The 15137-nt window shown below is 36.5% G+C and overlaps 1 protein-coding gene across 1 annotated transcript in view; it reads right to left on the bottom strand.

Moving 5' to 3' along the window:
- The window catches only part of LOC121414208 (intersectin-1-like), a 102705-nt gene that overhangs the window by 74400 nt on the left and 13168 nt on the right, over nucleotides 1-15137 (bottom strand). The window contains exons 2-4 of the mRNA XM_041607293.1: nucleotides 9921-9974; nucleotides 3969-4049; nucleotides 475-538 (exon numbers count right to left, since the gene is read on the bottom strand). Of these exons, the coding sequence (XP_041463227.1) occupies nucleotides 475-538; nucleotides 3969-4049; nucleotides 9921-9948 (173 nt within the window). The 5' untranslated portion in view covers nucleotides 9949-9974. The remainder of the gene's footprint in view (nucleotides 1-474; nucleotides 539-3968; nucleotides 4050-9920; nucleotides 9975-15137) is intronic.

Genomic DNA, 15137 nt, shown 5'->3' with positions numbered 1-15137 from the left:
ATCTGTAAAAATTGAAATATTGTATAATTAAAAAAAATGCGAGGGGTTTCATTGACTCTCCATTTGCATGTCACTGAGTTAAACATGAAACCTGTTTTGTTAAAAATAAGCGAAACTATTAAAAAGACAATACTTATTAAACATCCAAATTTGATAATTTTTTTCAGAGTTAATTATATGCATGTTTATTTTTTTACAATTAAATTGATTCAAATCAACCATTTCTAGGATGGACTTGACCTGTAACCTTTCAGGATGGAGAAGGGGGGGGGGCAGAGGTGGAAGGATAATTGAGAGAGAGAGAAAGAGGCAGAATAAGAATAAAGGAGATTAAGGTCTAACAAGAGGACAAAGGCCCAAGAGAGAAGAGGAAGAGAAGTGGAGGAAAGACAAGAGAAAGAGACAGAGAGGAACGTTGGGAGGGGGAGGAAGGGGAAAGGGAGTGGGGGAGGGGGTTAAGGGTCACTTTCATACCATATTTGGCCAAGTACTTGTGGCGGCAGCCCTGATGACATGAAAAATCCTCTAGCAGCCTCACCTGTAGAAAATAACATAAATGATATAGAGGAAAAAAAATATTTTCACACATACTGTACAGGGGAAAATACATATCCTGGGGCTGTGAAACAAATATGTATTGCATAGACAAAGCATCAAAGCACTTAATGATGCATAATTATTTCTTAACAATGGTTTAGTTTCATAATTTTTACAAATAACAAATAGAAACTATCAATTTCAAGACATCTATAGGACATGTAGTGTAGTCTACTCTCAATCTCAGGGAAGTACATAATGATAATGAATAACTTCCTAATCTTGAGGCTACCCCAAGTGATCTTTTTTGTATTCCAAACAGCGACAGGGAAAGCCAAGAACACAGTTGCAAACTATTCTTGTTGAATTCTTGTCTTCAATTTTTTTTCTGAATCCCTTGTCTTTTTTTACATTTTTTATAAAATTCTTCCACAAAGACACCTACATTATACTGTATGGTGTGAAAACATTTTCAACAAAACCATTTCTATTGAATATGTGTACATGCTTGAATGTGACAACATTGCCTGAAGGCTGGAAAGGAGAGTGTGTTGAAAGTACAGTGTACAAATTAAGTGTTAAAAATTGTACATACATGTACATGTGTTACATGTACACATTACCGATTCATTAGAGCATTCAAAGAATTAGCCTGGTTATACATTTAGATACAATCAAGGAAAGCTGGGGAGAAAGATAAAACCAGAAGTGATAAAGACCGAAGAAAACTAATTTTTTTTAATTTCAGATTGATTCAAAATCTTTATCATAACACACGTACATGTACCATACCTTTTTGTGCCACAAATCCAGAGTACTGTACACGTAGCATATACAGGCCTACTGTATAGTACACACATATGTACTTCAATGCGCTCAGACAAAAAAAAACGTATTTCGAGGGTTGTGTTTATGGTGTGAAAATTGCCAAATTCTGCAATAAACATTATAGAGCATTGAACTTCATTATAAAATAAGTACCCACACACATGTAGTACATGTTGGTACAGATACTTGAGTTTAGTGATAAACAATATACAAATAGCGAATAGGCATGAGTGCGATGGTGCGAGATTTCGCATGAGGTGAAAGAAAGATGCTCTATTCAACGAGGCGTTAGCCGAGTTGAATAGAGCGTTTCTTTCTTTCACTGAATGCGAAATCTCGCACCATTGCACGAATAAGAATATTCGCTATTTGTGTTGTACAATGCCTCGGAATCTAGCGAAAATATGAAAAAAAAAAGAGTTTTTCCCTCCAGTAATCTATGAAAAGGGAGCAAAAATATTGAAAGCGAAAAGCAAAATCCCACAAGCCGGGCCCACAAGCGCACATGATCTTGGACAGCATTGCGCATTTAGCCAGCGGGCTGTACGCGCATTGTCACCTTATTCAATGAAATCGCATTGTGACGTCACCTCCTAAAGCTGTGCAATGGTACATTTTGGATGGTACGTCTTGTGTGCAACGGTACGAATGTGTGACATTCAGCCTCCCATTTGATCGCGTACAACAAGCTAAGTAGGCGTTGTACAACATTTATGATCTTTGTAGGTTGGCATGGTGGAGTTTATAACGTGGAGGTTTAACAACATCTACATGTATATAGATGTACACAAGCCCTACTTCATCTATAACAGGTACATGTATGAACCTAGACGAGGGGAGGATATACCCATGGTGTGCAAACCCCTTTCCTGTAATAAAGGAAATGAATAACTCTGAAGGAAATATCTACAGTAACAGCATCACATGCTCCACACAACAAAACTGTTCACCGATCAAGTTACAGAAATCCATCTGCTTATCAACTCGGACATCAGTCTAGGGTGGGAAAACTTTGCCACTTGATCAATCGCCCGAAGAAAACTGTTCTGAATTATAGATTACATGTATATAGGACAAGGATGCGTTCATACTAATCTTTACTAGCCCAGAAATGTGAACTATCTACATGTACATGTATACAAATGGGTCTACATGTATAATGTTCACATTAGGGGAGACCGGGGTTTGTCGGAACATGGGGTAAGTTGAAACATTGTAATTTTCTTTAACGCCTGTAAAATAAATTTATGCAATACTGCCCTCAATTATTGCAATAATAATTCGATAGTGTTGTATTATTAATAGCAATAAATTGAGGGCAGTATTGCATAAATTTATTTTACAGGCTTTGAAGAAAATTACAATGTTTCAACTTACCCCATGTTCCAACTAACCCCGGTCTCTCTACTATTTTTTTTCACTCTTTGTTTCTTTTATGGGGCAAAACAGCATCAGGAATAATAACTAGGATGTGTTCACACAAACCTATAACCCAGAAATGTGAAGACAACATGTGCAACTTGATCAATTGCCTTAAAGACAGCTGTTCTTAATTATACATTACATGTACATGTTTGTAGGACAAGGATGCATCCATACAAATCTTATACTACCCCAGAAATGTGAACATTCAATATAAACGAGCCTCCTAGTACATGTATCATGTTTACATTTACTTTTTTTTTTTGGGGGGGGGCAAAGAAGCATCAGACATGGCACCTTGCACTGATACACAGACTTGTTCTCATCCCAGGACAGCTTTGAAGCTGCTATTAGGGATTTCTCTTCAAGATTCAAGGCATAATGACAAGGATGTGTTCACACAAACCTTCAAAGAACCCAGAAATATCAAAACTACATGTCTGTACGCATTTCATAAACTCAGGTAGCGGTTAATGTTTCTATTTTTAAAGTGTTGCATGCTTTTTACCCAACACTGGCAAAAATACCTGGAGGGTGTTCCTGGAAGCTTTTCTTCATTCATGCATACACAGACAACTGACCAGTGACCCTTTCTTGTGAGCAAACATAGACCAAATTTTTATTGATTATGATTACACAGCACCTAAAGGATCACCAATCGTTCAACTTCATGAAACACAGACCTGTATTTTCTGAATCATGGTAGATCAGGATGAATTTGCCGATGAGAGAATTTGGAGGGGGGGGGGATTGGTCCTACTATATAGTACAGAATTGATGACATCACAAAAAACCCTCTTTTTTATAACAGCATTTCAGCGTTTTTGATACTGTATTTTGATAGAGCATGATGAAAAAACCCACAACCAAAATTTGGTGGGAATCGGTCCATGGAGGCCCTAGATATGAACTCATGAATACATAATTAGTCCCATTGAAGTCAGTCTATTGGCCTGGATGTAAATGTTAGGAACCAGTCCAATAATAAAATGACTTCAATGGGGCTAATTACATGTATTCATGAGGTCCTACATGTATCTTGGGGACCAATGGACCGATTCTCACCAAATTTGTATTGTGGGAGTTTTCATCATGCTCCACCAAAAATATGGTGTCAAAAACGCTGGTATATGCAAAAGTGAAAATTGATGACATCACACTTTGGTAGTCTATAAACTCACCAGTAATGAAGCCATTGACTGGCTTGAGTTGGTTGAACTGATTGTCATGCTTTGCTCTGTCTTCTGCTGTTATTCGCCAGTCTACAGGTCAGGAGCAAGAGAGGGGAAACAGAGAAATTATGCAAGTTTTCATTTCTTAATAATAAACACAAACTTTATAAACTACATGAATTTTCAATTTCTGGAAGTATTATCAAAGATAAAACAAAGTGGTTGCAGCAGTAATTATTTGATGATAAAAATCAGTTAAATGCCACTATATTATCAAAGATCTCCAGTACATTTTAAACCTTATCTTTGTAAAATCATGAAATCTTAGCTGAAAACCGATAATACTTTTGATCCCTAACACAAAAAGGCATATGTGGGAAAAGCTATTAATTTTGTTTTGAAAATTGTCTGACATTTTATGGAATTCTGTGCTTACTTTACTAAGGGAGCACATCAATATTGTATTTGCAGCGTGCACCCCGCGGGCACACCCCCTGCTGCGGTGATTAGTGAACAGGATGTATCTTGCCACTAGATGCAGCTATCGGCAGCGCACTGTACAGATTAAAGCGGATTAACAGGAAGAATCGTCCTAGATTATCCCGGCTGCTTTCTCGCAGCTAGCTGTGCTTGCGAGTGAATTTGCCTCGGCAGGGCCATGTTTCAAGTTAAGTAATTTTGAGTACAGAACGATGTTGTTTGAATGAAGATGCAACACATTTTTTGTATATTTTGAATGTTTTGTGACGAATAAAAAGCTTTAAAAATGTATGAAATGAACACTCACGTCCTGCTTTTTTCTCGTCTGTTGTGTGAATTGTGGAGGCTTGTTCATGTATTTGTTTTGATGTTTAAATTATGGCGGATAACAGATAGGATCTTGCGTGGCGCTCAGCTTTTGAACAGGGATTGACTTTGTATTAAGTAATTGTCTTGGGTAGGTTTCAGTTAGTATAGTGTTGTTATCTAGAAAAAAAATCCCGGTCCGAAACCGTCCCGGCAACTTCAAAATTTCCTTATCGGGATCTCGGATCGTCCCGAATCCCGAAACATATCTCCATGCACAAATGCAATCCAAAAGTGTATACCTACATGTACATTGCGCACTGGCGGTGCACCAGACAGTCAAAGCATAGAACTGGGTCAATCCATGTCAAATCAACAAATGCTTGTCACCCGACCCCCTTCGATTTTCTTTAAACTCGCACCAAATGTTCCCCCAAGTGTCTGACGGAAAAATCTGAAATATTTTGCCCCAAGGTCAAACGGTTGCTAAGATACGGCCTCCCTTAGCAACCAATGCGTGGCCAAACAACCAAGTTTTAAAAAAATTTGCTATTTTTGATCGACTGCTGCAACCAAGTTTGATGAGGTAGAGTGCTTATTTTCTGGAAATTGGAAGAACTTTTTAGTCTTAACATGCACAGTATATTACGGCACGGATCTGACCAGCCGTTATTGCGCACGAGGTCGCTGAAAATGGTGTTAAGCATCAAAGTCAGTGATTTCGGGTGCATGTATTATTTGGATATTAAAATACAACCTCAAAGGAACAAGATTTGCAATTATCAGCTTGAAATCATCATTTGTGTTGAAATGACACATAAGTGAAAGTCGGTGTAAACAACCTTTAATGGTGGGATATTGGCAGATTAAAGATTTTGGGTGAATTTCAGCCATCTTTTCAAGGTCATTGTGTTGTAAAAAAAAATTAATTAATATTAGATCATCCAAGTACTCATTATGGACTACCAATACTGCAAATATCAGCATGATCAGGCTTTTAGTCTGCGAGAAAATCAATTCTGAAATGTGTTGTAAAACTCACGGTTGTTGTAAATATGCTAATTTTAAGGCATATACAGCTATTTTTAGATCAATGTCAAGGTCAAAAGATAAAGATGTGACTTTATGTATCATTTGGATATTAAAATACAACCTAAAAGGAACAAGATTTGCAATTATCAGCCTAAAATCATCATTTGTGTTGAAATGACACATAACTGAAAGTCGGTGTAAACAACCTTTAATGGTGGGATATTGGCGGATTAAAGATTTTGGGTGAATTTCAGCCATTTTTTCAAGGTCATTGTGGTGTGAAAAAGAATGAATTAATAAAAAATCATCCAAGTACTCATTATGGACTACCAATACTGCAAATATCAGCATGATCAGGCTTTTAGTCTGTGAGAAAATCAATTCTGAAATGTGTTGTAAAACTCACGGGTGTTGTGAATATGCTAATTTTAAGGCATTTTCAGCTATTTTTAGATCAATGTCAAGGTCAAAAGATAAAGATGTGACTTTATGTATCATTTGGATATTAAAATACAACCTAAAAGGAACAAGATTTGCAATTATCAGCCTAAAATCATCATTTGTGTTGAAATGACACATAACTGAAAGTCGGTGTAAACAACCTTTAATGGTGGGATATTGGCGGATTAAAGATTTTGGGTGAATTTCAGCCATTTTTTCAAGGTCATTGTGGTGTGAAAAAGAATGAATTAATAAAAGATCATCCAAGTACTCATTATGGACTATCAGTACTGCAAATATCAACATGATCAGGCTTTTAGTCTGTGAGAAAATCAATTCTGAAATGTGTTGTAAAACTCACGGGTGTTGTGAATATGCTAATTTTAAGGCATTTTCAGCTATTTTTAGATCAATGTCAAGGTCAAAAGATAAAGATGTGACTTTATGTATTATTTGGATATTAAAATACAACCTGAAAGGAACAGGATTTGCAATTATCAGCTTAAAATCATCATTTGTTTTGAAATGACACACAAGTGAAAGTACGTGTAAATACAGTTTAGTGCCCTATAATCACGGAAAATTGACCTGATTTATTGTTTATAATGATTTTCAGCTGTATTTTTCAAGGTCATTGCCAATAAGTCAAACTATTTGTGATGCATATCCTTTTAGTACTAATTACAGACTACCATTACAGACAATACCAGTGTTTGTTGGCTTTTCATTTCTGATTTATTGCAATGTGAAGTGTGCTGATAAACCTGTATGTATCGTTTTGCATTGGTTTTGGGGTGTTTACGACCATTTTCGAATGCGTAAACAAGCTATTAAACATTTCGGTCACAAAAAATTTTAAGTATCCCATGAAAATATAGGTAATTGTCTATCAGTATACAGAAATTGGTGTTGTTCCTCGATGGGACGAGGGGTGATCCGTGACCTTGAACTTGGCAACTTTTAGAAAAAATCCAACTTTGAGGGCGCCCTACAAGAAATCGACGCGCACGTTTGGGCCAATTTTTTGTAGGTCTGTTGAGCAAGTGATAGTCTTCAAATATGCATGATATTGGGCTAGAAGCTAATTGAATTTGGAAGTTATGAGCTTCCAAACATGCACCCGAAATCACTGACTTTGATGCTTAACACCATTTTCGGCGACCTTGTGCGCAATAACGGCTGGTCAGATCCGTGCCGTAATATACTGTGCATGTTAAGACTAAAAAGTTCTTCCAATTTCCAGAAAATAAGCACTCTACCTCATCAAACTTGGTTGCAGCAGTCGATCAAAAATAGCAATTTTTTTTAAAACTTGGTTGTTTGGCCACGCATTGGTTGCTAAGGGAGGCCGTATCTTAGCAACCGTTTGACCTTGGGGCAAAATATTTCAGATTTTTCCGTCAGACATTTGGGGGAACATTTGGTGCGAGTTTAAAGAAAATCGAAGGGGGTCGGGTGACAAATTGTCTGAAAATTGGTTGATTTGACGTGGATTGACCCAACTATTAACTGTTAGCTCCATGGTCAAAGTGTGCATGCCACCACCGCAAATTGTAAACATTCACTCAAAACGTGGGGAAAATAATGATGAGACAGTCAAAGCATAGAGCTTTTATGGTCAAAGCATGCCACCACCGCAAACTGTAAACATTAATGACCACTGACATGACCCGAATTATGTTTGAGTCGACCCAGCTGCTGATCTGACAGTCCAATAACACACGTGACGTGTCGGTGCCACTGATCTGTGGTCGGTGCGCACGTGGTTGACAGTTATAAGCAAATTGCGTAATGTCTTGTCAGTGCGCCTGTGGCCCTAGCTAGCCCGGAATATGGATTAACTTTCAGTTTCACTCTCTCGTAACTCTGAACAGTATGATATCACCAAGGAGATATCTCCTTGATATCACTACTACTGAGAAAAGTGAATACTATCTTATCAGAGAAGCTTATTTGGAAATTTACACAAGATTAGTCCCGGCGGCCGGCACTTCGCATCAAAACAACAAACTCATTTTTTCTTTAATCATGAATTACTTTCGATCGAGAAAACATTATTTGAATAGATACTCAGACTATTCACAGTAAAAAAATATTTTGAACAACTATTTAAATATTAAGAAACATTGTTTAAGCCAGTCAATATACAACTATTTTTAAACTATTAAACCAATAAAAAAAATTTTAAACTTTAAACAGTTTGTTTTTAAATATTTTTTGCAATTTCCAACGATATCATTTAAAACTGTTAATATCATTGATAATTTGTTTGATGCATTTAACAACATATTTTTACAACATATAGGGTATGATATGACTTTCAAAACAATGTTGTTTCAAAGTTTAAACAACGCCACTTTAAACATCGCCAATTCTAACAGCGTTTTGGTACAATTTTATAATTTAAGTCGAAATATATCTAGGAGAAATGATTTGACCATAGAGCTATTAACAGCTCCATGATTTGACCGACTGGTTTGCAATTGTAAACATCAAGTCAACAGATGACGGATGGTCCCCAGTCGTGAACGACCAAGCACTTCCCGTACCCGGTCCCCCCCCCCCCTTCTCTCTCTCTCTCTCTCCCGGCTCTAACCAGCTGAAACATGATACGCATTCGTCTAGTTGTTATTTGCAAACCCTTTCGCAAAAAAATACCCCAACAAATACAATCATCACAAAATTAATGGCGACTTTTTTTAAATGACTAAATTTGCAAATACTCATAGATCATCATCGTCAATTGTTAGTAAATTATTTCATGATAAATTCACTAGTCCATACATATCATAGCAGATTCAACTCGAAAGTATGGGGTAAATGAATGACTCAGTAAAACGAACTGAGGCGAAAGAGGTCTGCACATGAGACTATACAGTAGACGATTGTTGTCTGTGTATATCTCTCGGAGCCGTGTGCAAAGCTAGATTGCGTGCATGCTCATGCGATCGACAAGTACAGATAGCTATGTAATTGCGTAATATTTCGAGGTGCATGTGCACACAGCCAGTTGAACTAAATTGTTCTCTCGTATTTCGTAAGTACAATTACTAATTAGGGAAATATTACAACATGAATTTGGCCATTATTGATTTTATTTTCCTGCCGGGATACGGTCTAAGTTGATTGATCCCGGAACCGTCTCGGAACCGTCTCGGAGCCTCAGACCGCCAGGAATTCATCCCGATCCCGGACCGACTGACAACACTAGTTTCAGTATCAGTTTCCATATCAACATCCTATTTCCTTTGTGATAATGAGCATGTGTTGATAAAACAAATGATGCAATATGAACTTGCAGTTTGCAATGAAGACAACATAACATGTTTCTTTGATAGTGAACATAGTGTATACTGTACATAAGACCATATCATGAAACAAATCATCAGTGGTTATCAATGATCGTTATAAGCTATGAAAATCCTTGCATCCGATTGGCTCTGAGCAAAACTGTCCATGAAAACCATTACTTATTTCATTAAAAAAAAATGATCTGCTATAAATCTTGAAATATGCCTATCACTATTAATGTCCAGAGTGAATACTGAATACGAATGATTCTCTGTACAGTTTCCAGGCCAATGACGACGCATATTTTATACTTCCTCACTTGTTTGATTGATATTTAAAATGCAATGTCATCTTCATATAATTTTTTGTTGAAAAATAATGAAATACTTTTCGTATTAAAAGACGTCTTACCTTGATGCATGCCCCCTCCCTGCATCATCCTGTGTTGGTAAAGTTTCCACGTACCTAGCATACACATGGTAGAAAAAATAGCTGTCAGTCTTCAAATTCAAGTCAAACAATAATCACGATCAATTTTCTTGAGGCGGTCTATATTATTACATGTGCAAATATTCAGCGGTGATTCCACATTCCAATTCCCATGAGATGCACTGCACTCCTCGTAGACTTAGGCAATGACTACACACTCCAGAGCCAACAGATGTGATGCTACATTCTGCAGTATTGTCAAAACGTTTCATCCTTTCTTCGTTCATAAACCCACACCATACAAGGTGAAAATTTCTTGAGACACACTGTACTACCCAAACAGTGATGCCAACTGCAGTATGTCTCTTTAATTTGCTCACAAAAAATAATTCTGCCCCTGCAATTTGAAGTTGTACAAAGGTTATCACTACTTGGCTCCTGTGTACAGTATGTGTACTTTATAGAACTACAGGAACTCTTCTTGTGCACCGTACATTAGAAGACATCACTGACCTAGATGACTAATGTGAGTTGCCAATCTTCGTATAAATAGCAGCAAGGCAGATAGTTACATCCTGAAAGGGGGGCTACTTCCCCCTCACAAATCATAGGTGACAGGTGTATTAAAAAAAAGAAAAGACCTGCTAATCAGTTGCTTGATACAGTGAAACCAGCCATGGCAACCACTTGTATAGAGGGACCACTTCGGCTCCATTGCACAAAACTTGCTATTTATACAGAACTGTAAGTACTTTGCCATCCAATGGTACATGTATGTACCTTCCATAAAATCTTTGGATTCTGAGCGGCTATTTATCATTGTATATTGTATACAAAACATGTACATGTACTTTGTTGATAGTCGTCTTTTTTCTCAACAAAATGTTCATAATGCAAGTAATGCCTCATCGAATTTTGCATATTTACTGAAGCATGCTCATGTACATAAAATTTGACTTCTAAAAGGAAGGAAATGTCTTGTTGAGAAAACTTTGAGTGACTAATCTCAAACTACATGTACTGTGTGCAAATACGAGGTGAAGGTGAAAAGTGCATTAGGGAGAGAGGACCTTTACATGCCCCAACTGTGTCTACTGCAAACGATCTGTGTCTGTATCATAGGCTGCATCAGGGGGAGGGGGGGGGGGGAATTAAAATACAATTGGAAGGGGTGGAGTGCAGGTACAATGTAGGGGGTGGTATTAGCGCAGACTCAAATTTGATAATTAAACAATTTATAAATGTAGATGACTCAACTACAAACTATCTGTCTGTGTTGATAGGAGCAGCCACAGTGGTGAATGAAGCAAGTCTTGCTACTTGCGACTGTGCATTATGGACGATGCAAAACCTAGTCTCTGCAAAATACATGTAAGGGGGGGGGGTTATACTTCACTGTACAGTGATGTGCCTGGTCAAGGCATGGAACATTTGCCGCAAAAGATGGGTTTGTAGGAGTTCAGGATCCAGTCCTCAAACCTCTGCCCCCGGAAAAAAAATAAAAATAACAAAAAAAATGAATAAGAATCTGAGTATACCCTTTTTATATCAAAGGATATTCAAAGTGTAAACCCCCTCCTCAACAGGTGTACATGTACTACATGTAGAATTCTATCCTCTGATATATTGCTAAAAATGATCACAATTATAGACCTACACTGTACATGTACATAATGATATCCTTTGAAATTCCATTCCTACCTTTATTCCCTAACTAATTTTCATTACTACGAGTAAAGGCCTGGTCACACCGCCCGAGCGTTGTTGGAGCGGTCGTGGAGCGGAGAGAAAAAATCATCACCGCTCTCTACTGTTCACCATTTTCGATTACGATTGTTTTTATTTTGTTTTCGATTTTTTCCCCCATTTTGTGAGCGAAATTCGACCCTCTCTCCCTACCGCTCCACGACCGCTCCAACAACGCTCGGGCGGTGTGACCAGGCCTTTACGTATTAAAGAGTATGAATATAGAGAAAGATGGAGAGGAAGTTCATCAATTTTGGGGGTAAAGAAATTAGTTTCATTCCAATTTTTAGAACCATAAAAAAAAATTGTTTTTGGAAAACTAATGTACATGTACATGTTGACTCACTTTCCAGGACTATCCAGTTATATATCATCTTCTGCAAATACAGTTTGTGCAATTGTCTAATCATGTACAGTACAGTAACTGCTGTTTTCATAACCCATTGCCTACACAATGTTGGTCAAATGAAAATTTTGTTCATAGAGCAGATCATATTTCATAAATGGACTATACAGTACATGGTACTGTAAAGTGGATAGTTGATAAAATGGGTACATTTAGGCCAATAGGATTATATCTGGAAATTAGAGTAACTATTTTATAAACAAAATGATAAATGGGCTATTAATAGCAATAAGACCAAATTATTATTTTTGTGTGTAGACAAGCTAATGGGCGGTTGCAATTGGAGTGAAATTACATAGCAGATTATTTGTATCTTTGGAACAGTTTTAAAAGGTGAGGAAATAAAATACCAATACTGGTTTTAACATATTTTGTATATCATGAAAATAAAGTTTAAAAATCATTCGCCCAGGGGTCAAACTCAAAGTCAAATTAAAGGTCAAAAGGTCATAACCTTATAAATCGCTAAAATACATATTTCATGCATGTTTTGGAATTTGAATTCCTCTCTGAAAAACCTTTTGAGTAGTACCTGTTTCATGAAAATTGGTCAACTCGTTACGACGCAATGGCCATTTGAAAGTTGAAGGTCACAACCACTTCTTTCAAAACAAAGAGAAAAGGACGGGCCATAGCACGAAAACCGACAGACCGATTGTGTTAATTTGTTCTTGTAATTGTATTGTGCTTGGCCCATGGGAAATTTTTATCTGTACCAAACTTCAACAAAAACTGAGAGGGTCTGGTGTACTCACTGGGATAATCCTGATGGAATAACCCAGGTGTCAGTGTGTTTGACATCATTTACGTGGATCTTGATCTGGTACAATTACATAAATGATAAACTAAACTTTGTAAAATCCTGAAATCTAAAAGGAAAAAGGAAACACACTGAAGACTGCAATCACAGGTAGGTATTATTAAAGCACATGCTGGACAGTGTATTATTATTTCTTGGAAAAAACCCTGATATTTGACTGGATCACAAGCTAAATGCTAATCTCTCAGCAATGACACAATTTCTTGCTGATTTTTTTTCACAATATCTTTGTCAATGCAAAGATACACTTGGAAGGTATTGACCTATTTCGAAATTGTTATCACAGAGGCATTTATCTAAATCAAATGTACATACAAGAACACTTATTGATTGATTTAAATTGGATTTTTTTCCTGCTTTGAGTGGTAATAGCATTGATTGCTAAATCTATTGAAAAAAAAATAAAACCCTGTACATGTACATCATTTATCATTATTTTTAATTGAACGATGAATAATTCATTAATATTTGAAAAATAATGAATCATAGTTTCTTTCAATGTACAAGTAGCCCAAATCAAATAGTTTTTTTCATCATAGAACATAATTTACAAAGAAAAAAAATTTTTGGTTTATTATGTCGGACAGATTTTTTTTTTTTATTTCTATAATTTGATGAAGGGCTCTACGCAGACTCTTTGCAAGCACTTAACATATTGCTATCTGCTATGGCCTTCCTACATGTACCAAAACATTGAAAATATATGCTTTTGCAATTTGCATAAAAAGGGACATTTTCGTTCAGTCCGACATGTCTAGCTCCATCCAACATGATAATTTGGGCAATCCCTGTTTCCAAAGATGATAAAAGACCTTTTCAAAACAAATTTGAATACTTGTGTAATAACTGCACCACGATGGATTAAAGTGATTAATGGAACTTCCGGTAGAATAACATAATCAAAAGCCAGGGAACCACATTTGTAGCGATTTTATCCGTCATGGTCAGTTTTTGCTGCTCTCGACAAATTTAGAGAAGACAATTGGAAAGTTAGATCATAATATCTTGATACCCAAGTATGGTATCCATACACACGCAAAATAATATTAGCCTTCCAGGAACGAAACTGACGTCAGCTTTTTCCATTGAATTCCCCTGATATGAAACAGGCCCAGTAAGGCTAGGAAATGCATATATGCAATAAAAACATAAAGCAAAACAAAAGAAAATGGAGTGCTGCTTTTTATTATCATCCTAGTGTGAAGTATACTATATGCCCAAACCATTTTTTTTCCATTTATGTAATGTCAAGTATATACATGTATGCCCAAACCATTTTTTCTACTTATGTATTATGTTGTAAACATTGTGGATTTTTTCATACACCTGTATATTGCAAACAATGTATGTATAATTTTTATGTGTTGTGAATGCAGAAATAAAACAAACACACAAGAGTTGGTGTTAAAGGTTGAGGGATGTGCTTTAACATACAGAAAGGGGGGGGGGTTGGGGTGAGCTGGAGGGACGACAATAATAAAATAATAATGAAAAATATGTTTAAAAAATTCTTTTTTTCCATACTTAACGGCACATCTTTTCTCATGTATCACCATTTATTGCATGATTATTATTCCCCTAGATATCTACCATCACGACAGTATTCAATCTAATTGAAGTCATTTTATTTTTCAGGTCATTAAATCCTCTGAAATGTCCAATATGCAACACACACAAATTCTTGGACTTGCCCTTTCTTTCTCAGGACAATGGGGAGAAAATTTGAATGTTTCATATTCAATACATAGGAAATAACAAGAGGGTGATGTCATCAGCCCCATCATTTGCATACCGATCAGGCAAAGTATGTAACTGTATTGGATGAAATTAAAGGGGAATCCAACCCAAATAAAAACTTGCTTTTATAAGAAAAAGAAAAATCAGACAAGTCGATAGGTGAAAGTTTGATCAATATTGGACAAACAACAAAAAAGTTATGAATTTTTAAATGTTGTAAATATTGGTAATCACTATACCCATGGAGACTTGAAATTTGTCACATATGGGATGTCATAGTGATGTAAGGCAAGGACTACTCTTCCATGTACTCCAATACATATTATGGCTAAAATGTCATTTTTCCAAAAAGTTTTATTTTAAATTGTATTTTTCGTTCATGAGGACATAAAACAATATACTGCCTGGATTATATTTAGATTACTGCCCCAGGGGAATGGGTACTTAGGAGAAAACCACAAATCCCTGATAATAAAGTACATGGCCTATG

This window comes from Lytechinus variegatus, chromosome 4 (genome assembly GCF_018143015.1).
Source record: "Lytechinus variegatus isolate NC3 chromosome 4, Lvar_3.0, whole genome shotgun sequence".
Lineage (NCBI taxonomy): Eukaryota > Metazoa > Echinodermata > Echinoidea > Temnopleuroida > Toxopneustidae > Lytechinus > Lytechinus variegatus.
Note: the sequence above shows the minus strand (reverse complement) of the source record. Positions and strands in the feature narration are given on the sequence as shown.